The sequence below is a fragment of the Salvelinus namaycush genome, chromosome 1, assembly GCF_016432855.1.
Source record: "Salvelinus namaycush isolate Seneca chromosome 1, SaNama_1.0, whole genome shotgun sequence".
NCBI lineage: Eukaryota > Metazoa > Chordata > Actinopteri > Salmoniformes > Salmonidae > Salvelinus > Salvelinus namaycush.
The window spans coordinates 69,756,289-69,765,859 of NC_052307.1; the positions used below are offsets into that span (position 1 = coordinate 69,756,289).

Genomic DNA, 9,571 nt, shown 5'->3' on the forward strand with positions numbered 1-9,571 from the left:
ATCCGCTTCACATTATCACATAGGGTGAAATTCCTTCAGCTATATAATCTGTGACACACAATCCAGGAAGTGACATTAATGCCACCTGCATCTCCTCTCCCTCCCAGTCCCCCAGATACGTAAACAACAACCCAAGACTTCCTCTCCTCTCTTCTATTCTCATTGGAATAACACAGAGCCAGGTGCATGTCCCCCTACTCCCCAGCCCTCTCCCAAAAGGCAAACGCTTTCTTTTCTTAGACCACAACTACAAACTTCTCCCAGCCTCTTCAAAGGACAACACCAGGCCTGTCCTCCCAGGGGGTGTGGAGGGGTACGGCCTGATGGGAGAGGGGCATATGACACAATGTCACTCACAGCACGCAGGGAGACAGCTGGTGGGAACAGCACAGGCATGGGGAGAGGACAGAAAGCGAGAAAGGAAGAGAGGAGTCTGCATTTGAAAGGTGAATTCAGCGCACACACACACACACACACACACACACAAGGACCCTGTGCTTTTGTGAAGACAATAAAAAAAACACTACAGGAGAAGAAGTAAGAAAAGAAGCTAGGCCACAGAACTGCCATGTCTTTTATCAGACTCAGAGGCTGAGGGTAGCACATTTAAAAGCTTTACTTCAAAAATCAGAGCGCTGGCACCCAGTGAGAAACACGGGGATGTGGGCAGAAGTTCTACTCTGAGATTCATTTCGGAGTGCTGTTAGTTCTCAGATGTACCTTAAGATATTTTGTCCCAGTTTTGTATGGGTTTAGAACCTAAACCTTAGATGGAAGGTTTTGAAAAATGTGCTTTGGAATTGTCAGCCCAGAGCAGGGGTTTGGCGACTCCAGCAGTAGCATCACTGGGGGCCTCCTTTTACTACACAGAGGGTTAGGCCTCACAGAGGGGGCCTCTATATATCCACCTCCCTGGCCCACTTCAAATGCAGTCTAATTTCATCAGCAACAACCAGGCAAGGCCACAGGGTAAACACAAGAAACAGATGGAGCCTGAGAGGGAAAATGGGAGAGGTGGAGAGGAGAGAGCTGAGATGGGGGAGGGGGCTTTAGGGAGGAGGAAAGTTACTTGGCAAGGGTGTGGGGGAAAATGCCTTAACAAATCATCAAATTAAATCTTTGCAATTTGCTTTCAGCACATTGCAAATTCCCTAGACAGACCACTGGCTTAGGGTACAACTCATAACACTGCCTGAAGAGGACCGGAGAAGACAGGGGAGGGCGGGAGACCTTCAACACCTGGGCTCAGACTTGTTAAGACCCAACAAACCAGATCAGACAGGCATTGGAACTGCCAAATCATAAACTGTTGACTTCTCTACTCCTTCTTAATCATCTAAATTACAAAACGTTATGGGAGATATAAAAACAGCATAGTAAAAAACAAACTGTGCTTAGAATCAGAATTAAAGCTGGAATCCTTAGTAGTGAAACTGACACATCTGTTTGGGATAACACAACAACAAAGAAGTTACTGCAAAGAACAAACTGTTTTTCCCCCCCATCAGATATTATTGCACGCGCGATAGCACTGCAGATTAAGTACTGCAATTTTTTCCCCCAAACTGCTTATTTGCATTCGGATGCTACTCACCTCCATTTGTCAACAAAACAAAAACAATAACAAAGGCGCTGGGGCAAACAGTGGCGCTGTTTCCCCTAATGTGGATTCTATCTTTAAAGGGCCATAGTCTGGAGAGAAAATGTACCCAGCTCACCTGTCCTTACTGCTCAGTTCCACATAAAATAGCTCAGTTAACTTACATTTTGATTTCAAATAATACATACGAACAAGTGAGTTAAAATCATCTATATGCAAGAAAAGTTCTTGACTCTGGAGTCTCTCCTCTTCCTATGGCTCCCCCTACCACAACTCAACGCATATATACCTCAACCAATGATAACAGTCTTGCTAATGTAATCAGCTCTACAAAACAAACATGTTCCATAAAAGGGCATTTCATTTTAATGGAGGAGATAGGGGATTACTGCCATAGCCTCTCTCCTTTCAAGAATATGATAGTTTGGTTTGGGAGGTTTCAGATCAAAAGGATTCCAGTCTTAGACTCCCCGCTGCTGCCACCATCTGACCCACATTCTCCTGGACCCCAGTTCAGCCGGGAGGCAAAAAGAACACGGCCTATAAAGTATATGTATCCAATACAACATGGGCCGCTTTTAAAGGCTAAGAGGAATGTTTGCATTGCATTCTCACCTAGCTAAGGTTTTAGCCGTTTTTCATTTGACAATACTATGGGGTTAGGGTATTTACTACGACTTATGGAAAGCAGTAACTTCCACAAACTCTCTCAAGTTTTGTAATGCTAATGCTTCATGATAAGGTTAAGTTATAGATCATTTATAAAGACATATGCTAGTAAATATCTCACTATGTATTTATTTTTAATTTCAAGCATTGTCATACTTAACTGTTTTAAAATATAAAGTAAAAACGGAATAAATCCGAAATAAAATGCCAAATGGTCCCTAAAATAAACAACACATGAACTGCCAGGTCAAAGCAAGCAAACAAAATATTCAAAACTTCACAATGAAATATTCAAGTTCTAAAGACTACTTTGTTGAAGGGAAAAAACGAAGGGAAAAGCATCCAAATAAATATTGATGTCAGGAACACCTTGTGTCTTATTCTATTAATTTTCCCGCAGCGCTGTGAAAGCCATTAGGCACATATAATTAAATAATTTATAAAACAGAAAACTCCACGAGCCCAAATTGTTCAAAACCATCCAACTTTTTCAGCGGGGTTCCTTTTCCATCCTGGCCAAATATCACTTCACACCATCTGGGGAATGAAAAAAATGCTCCACAAAAAAATCCCACCCTTTCACATGTATCCCACAATGCCCTCTGGTGAGTCTGCTGAACTGAAGAGGGCCCATGGATACCCTAACTGTGCCCAGAGGGCTGCTACACTACACGGAACAGAACACCGAACCCCTTCCTACCCCGATGATGATGTCATAAGGAGGGTCCGATTACAATATGAAGATGTTTATTAGAGGCCTGACAGCATGTCAGGCTTAGTGGTGTTGACACCATGTGCATGCAACAAGCAGACCTGAGACTGACCCCATCACGGCACTCAGTGCTACACTTGATCACTCGCACGTCAATACAAACTGGGCATAAGTCAAAAATCTCAGCCCGCTGCTTTTACCGTCAACCTCCCTGGGTTAACAGAGCCTCACACCTTCACAGCCCGCCGACCAATGTGCTGCTATTAAAAACACCTCACGGCAGGGATAGAGAAAACAACTGTACTTTAAACACAGGTTGGACTTTGATCAAGATATTTTGCCAGCGTGCACGAGGCTGATTGTCACTCCCTGAAGGAGTCCTTGACTTGGCTCCTCACCAGCATATCCCTGTGTCTTCCTCATACCAGAGACATTTAAATGAAATGAACCAGACTGGTCTGGTATGCGCTGCTATCGGTCACTTCCTTATGATAATGACATGATAAATCAGAAGAAGCAACGCAAAATGAGGCATATGCAATCACATAAAAGATTCAGTTTAGATACATTGCTTTGTGTGCATTGCCAAAGTGTCAAAGTGTTGGGGTAATAAATGCTTGGGATAATCAAACCAGAGAAACAACGGCAAACGGTTAGAACACCTCTCGTTCAGTTAACACAAGGCTTTTCATACACACAAGCATGAGCAGCTCACTAGAAATGCAATGTCCATGAAATAGTGTGACATGATTCTCATTGAACGCAACTGCAGCATGAAATGTAGTATGTAAACAACCTAATGGTGGTATGTCTGGTTACAACATGATGGCCACATTGCTGGACAGAGTGTATTAGCTTCCCTCTGTTCCAGTGGGCTGAGTGAGCTCAGTAGCTGAGAAGTGGAAAAGTCCTGGTGGATTTTTTGATGAGCTCTCAATCCTCAAAAATGCTGCCTTTGAGAAGTGAGCATCCCTAACCAAAGAGGCTTACACCCGGCTCCTCTGAAGCTTTTCCAAAAAAGGATTTCTCCTCTCGACAACAACACAGGTTACGTCCCAAATGGCACCCTATTCCCTATATAGTGCACTACTTTTGATTGGAGCCCTAGTCCCTATATAGTGCACTACTTTTGACCAGAGGGCTCTGGTTAAAAGTAGTGCACTATATAGGAAATCGGGTGCCATTTGGGATGCAACAACTGTGTGTTTACTGGGATGACAAATCTGAAACAGACATGACCTCCACCACCTCTACCCCAGCCTTACAATGCAGCCCTGTCACCAGTCTGTCAGACTGCAATGCTTTCAACTCAGCCGTGATCTATTACCAAGAGTATAAACTTTAGCAGCATCTGTTCTTGGTGGTGTGACACATTTGTTCCCATGCACCAAAAGTGTCTGATGATTAGACAGTTACCAAAGCAAGCATTGTGTAGCAAGTCAGGGCTCCTTTTGTAAAAAGTTGTACCAGCATATGCTGTTTTGTACTGTATGTTGAAACAAAGATGGCTGAAAGACTGAAAAGTGTTGTGGGAAATATATTTGTTAATAGAGAGGTTTCAACACAAGCCTACAATGTTTTCCCTCTTAAATATTTGGTCTATCATGTATATGGGGCCAAGTGTGTACTGTCAACAGCCATGTCATGGTGTTAACATGTCACACTTTTATTCTCCAGAATCACAACACACAACATCCTTACAAACTGTTTGCAATGGGAATGAAATTAACACTCTGATAAGAATTTCACAGATCAAGAAGAGGAAGAAATTCGTGCACACTGAATTTTGAATAGCAGCTTTTATCTTGCCACACCTGCATGAGACTTCTTCTAATGTGCCACTGCATTCAATCATTTCCATGTGTCTGGATGAGAGAGTCAAGAATGTCTATCTATGTTGTCTAGCCAACAAAGCAAATAACGATTATCTAAACAAACAATACATATGCAACCTATCCGTGTGATGTCAGCTTTATATTATCAATCATTTACCATTTTTTAATTGAGATTATTAGTCTAGCCTATAACTTTCCCTCAACTAGCCTATAACTAAACACACTGCTACTTTCTTTTTACAACATTTCTGGTTTTCTTTTCAACTTCTGCATAATGCACAGAATAAATAGAAATAAGCAACATTTATTGAGAATGTCATTGAATAGGTCAACGTCAAAAGCAGACTTTGAAGAAAAATTAAGCAGGCAACATCTGAAGATTTGGTTGGCTATTTATCAGGTATTATAGTTCCATTGGTGTATTGCAATAAGGTGGCTGAGAATCTACTTTTGTATTTTTTTTTAAATGTACTTAATTCGAAACAACCGATAAATTCAGTTGAAAACTTTAGACTACAATTTATCCCAGTAAAAATAAATGCAGCCTTGGCTAACCCTCGAAAGGGAAGCTAAGAAAGTTAGGACCGTCCAGGCTTCATTGTATCAACATCAAACTGAGATTAACAATCTTGTTTTTGAAATCATAATTATTTTTTATTTTTTATTTTTTTACTTACCCGAGTAGACAAGCCGCACTTATTCGTGTGGTGACAGTCCTGTTGCTCAAGCCGCGAGCCCGTGCAATAGTATTTCTGTTTCACCAGCCAATCGTCAATTCCTTTCCTTGCCAAACAGGCATTAACTACAAAACTGTCACCTGAAATCAACATAAAAGGTGCGTTATTACAATATAAACAACATGTTACGGTTAGGTTACAATGTAACATTTCTTCAGCATTGTGCTTTTTTCATCATTTTCTTGAATGATAGTAGACTTCGTCTGATGTTGTCAACGAGTCGGTCATTATTGGTGCATGGATAAATGGGATGATAGACTGGACATACTTTAAACAATGTATATTTTCAACAAATATAATAAAATATAGACAACAAATCTATAGCCTGTCCTAAGTGTAGGCCTATGGGCTACTCACCCTCCGGACTTTCCCTCGGTTTACAAATCGCAGCTTTTCGGGACAATTGTCGAGAGAAACAGAGAACATAAAGATAGGCATTACTCGAAAGTATTACCGCAAGTGAGCATTCAATTCAACGACTAGGGGTGGCATTTTTCGGTAAAACATCATATCTTACCATGTTTCGAGTGAAGTTTACCCATTTCTCTGCATTGAGTTGGGATTGAAAAACATCAAATGAATTTATAATCCAGAAATCAGCGATATCCAGACGATACAAGAAGCGTCCGTAAAGAAAGCAGCAGGCTGCACTCAGTACATCCTACGGCAACAGCGCCACACTAGTCTTTGATCCGAAGAAAGCTCCCCCCTTCGTCTCCCTTCCAAGCGTAAAGGAGGCGGTTACCAAAACCCGCACTTCAACCGCTGAATGAACATGATTGACACCTCGCTCAAGATTAGACGACTTGCAGTCAGGCCCTCTTCTGTTTTATTGGACGAAGGCGGCACATGAAAGCCAGCCGAGATTCTTTCGGAGTTTCCAAATATAAAAAGAGCAGCAATGCAGCAGCCCCCGTCACCACTACCACCATTCCCAGCCAGCCAACTAGGCGCAGTGGTCGAAGAGCAGCGCAGTAGCGCTTTATTAAAGGACATTTCGCAGGACGATAAAAAAGAATGAATAAAAACAGTTATTTGATTGATAGACATGCAAACATAATATTTTATGAATCATACATACGGTTGGATTAATTGCTACCTATAATAACTTGTTTACACATTTTTTCATAGTTCACACTGTGGGAGAGAGTCCTGAATAAACCAAAACTAATATATATAAAATACAACTTATAATATTTATGGCACTTATAGAACACTTTGTGATCCCAGTTTTAAAACTAAAATAAACACAAGACAATCTAATTTGGGGCATACATTTGATAAACCATAAATGCCCTTCAGACATTTTACAACATACTATATGAGCCTGTTGACAGCACAGTTTAGAGACACATCACATTTTTGTATGTACAGTAGAACAAGTATTTGATACACTGCCGATTTTGCAGGTTTTCCTACTTACAAAGCATGTAGAGGTCTGTCATTTTTATGATAGGTACACTTCAACTGTGAGAGACGGAATCTAAAACAAAAATCCAGAAAATCACATTGTATGATTTTTAAGTAATTAATTTGCATTTTATTGCATGACATAAGTATTTGATCACCTACCAACCAGTAAGAATTCCAGCTCTCACAGACCTGTTAGTTTTTCTTTAAGAAGCCCTCCTGTTCTCCACTCATTACCTGTATTAACTGCACCTGTTTGAACTCGTTACCTGTATAAAAGACACCTGTCCACACACTCAATCAAACAGACTCCAACCTCTCCACAATGGCCAAGACCAGAGAGCTGTGTAAGGACATCAGGGATAAAATTGTAGACCTGCACAAGGCTGGGATGGGCTACAGGACAATAGGCAAGCAGCTTGGTGAGAAGGCAACAACTGTTGGCACAATTATTAGAAAATGGAAGAAGTTCAAGATGACGGTCAATCACCCTCGGTCTGGGGCTCCATGCAGGATCTCACCTTGTGGGGCATCAATGATCATGAGGAAGGTTTGGGATCAGCCCAGAACTACACGGCAGGACCTGGTCAATGACCTGAAGAGAGCTGGAACCACAGTCTCAAAGAAAACCATTAGTAACACACCACGCTGTCATGGATTAAAATCCTGCAGCACACGCAAGGTCCCCCTGCTCAAGCCAGCGCATGTCCAGGCCCGTCTGAAGTTTGCCAATGACCATCTGGATGATCCAGAGGAGGAATGGGAGAAGGTCATGTGGTCTGATGAGACAAAAATAGAGCTTTTTGGTCTAAACTCCACTCGCCATGTTTGGAGGAAGAAGAAGGATGAGTACAACCCCAAGAACACCATCCCAACCGTGAAGCATGGAGGTGGAAACATCATTCTTTGGGGATGCTTTTCTGCAAAGGGGACAGGACGACTGCACCGTATTGAGGGGAGGATGGATGGGGCCATGTATCGCGAGATCTTGGCCAACAACCTCCTTCCCTCAGTAAGAGCATTGAAGATGGGTCGTGGCTGGGTCTTCCAGCATGACAATGACCCGAAACACACAGCCAGGGCAACTAAGGAGTGGCTCCGTAAGAAGCATCTCAAGGTCCTGGAGTGGCCTAGCCAGTCTCCAGACCTGAACCCAATAGAAAATCTTTGGAGGGAGCTGAAAGTCCGTATTGCCCAGCGACAGCCCCGAAACCTGAAGGATCTGGAGAAGGTCTGTGTGGAGGAGTGGGCCAAAATCCCTGCTGCAGTGTGTGCAAACCTGGTCAAGAACTACAGGAAACGTATGATCTCTGTAATTGCAAACAAAGGTTTCTGTACCAAATATTAAGTTCTGCTTTTCTGATGTATCAAATACTTATGTCATGCAATAAAATGCAAATTAATTACTTAAAAATTATACAATGTGATTTTCTGGATTTTTGTTTTAGATTCTGTCTCTCACAGTTGAAGTGTACCTATGATAAGAATTACAGACCTCTACATGCTTTGTAAGTAGGAAAACCTGCAAAATCGGCAGTGTATCAAATACTTGTTCTCCCCACTGTATATAATACTAGCTACATTTAAAATCTCATGAAGTCCCATACAACTTTGAGATTTGTTCAAGGTCTTACAAAAAAGGCAATTATTGCTTTAACAAAAAAAGTGCACAATTTCACAGGATGGCTCCCACGTGGCCCAAGTGTAATGGCCCCTAAATTATCCCGGGCCTCTATAACAGTCAAGGCTATGTTTAAGTTTACAGGCCTGGTCAGCCTCCTGCAGCAGTTTAGATCTACCAAGCCAGGCAGCCACCTGCACCACCAACCCACATGCCTGGACAGTGTGCGAATTACGAGGGGCAGGTGGGGCTCAGACCCCCGAATGAGACATGAGCTCCCCTTAAACCTCTTTAGGATTAGGGGTGGAGTTTACACTTTTGGGGAAAATCGTTCAAAATTTAAAACGGCCTCCTACTCAATTCTTGCTCGTACAATATGCATATTATTATTAATATTGGATAGAAAACACTCTCTAGTTTCTAAAACAGTTCTAATTATTTCTCTAAGTGGAACAGAACTCTTTTTACAGCCCATTTCCTATCCGGAAGTGAGATTTCCAAAATCGAGGTCTCTCTTCAAGAGCTTGTCTATAAAAGGGCATGTCACTTATGACTGTAGAAACACGCCATACGCCTTCCCCTGGGTGTCATGCGGAAGTGAGAGCAGAAATGAGGTGATTATCTCGTTCAGGGATTGAATACAACCTCTTTGATTGAGAGGACCGCCATTTATTTTTTGTTGGGAGGCGCGAATTTGGACCTGGTATCGCCTCCTGGAAAACCGTCGTTATTGATGAATATGATCTCTGGCTTCGATTTTATTCGATACATGTCACAATATCATCCTAAAGTATGTTTTTTCAATATAGTTTAATTATATTATTGAAATTTATTCGGGACTTTAGACGTGATGCGTTGGAGGAATTTCTTCAAAAAGGAGAGGTTAGCGCCGCACTGCCAGTGTGCTTGCTAATTCAAGAGGGAAATAGTTCGGACTGGACCCAAACAAAGACGGTTCTGAACAAAGGACCCCTTGTACAACATTCT

The 9,571-nt window shown here is 42.0% G+C and overlaps 1 protein-coding gene across 1 annotated transcript in view; it reads right to left on the reverse strand.

Annotated features, from left to right (window-relative positions):
• The window catches only part of LOC120056549 (protein naked cuticle homolog 1-like), a 38,198-nt gene extending 32,103 nt beyond the window's left edge, over positions 1–6,095 (reverse strand). Inside the window, exons 1-3 of the mRNA XM_039004735.1 lie at positions 6,071–6,095; positions 5,911–5,943; positions 5,494–5,633 (exon numbers count right to left, since the gene is read on the reverse strand). Coding sequence (XP_038860663.1) covers positions 5,494–5,633; positions 5,911–5,943; positions 6,071–6,095 — 198 coding nt within the window. The remainder of the gene's footprint in view (positions 1–5,493; positions 5,634–5,910; positions 5,944–6,070) is intronic.
• Positions 6,096–9,571: the final 3,476 nt, after the last annotated feature.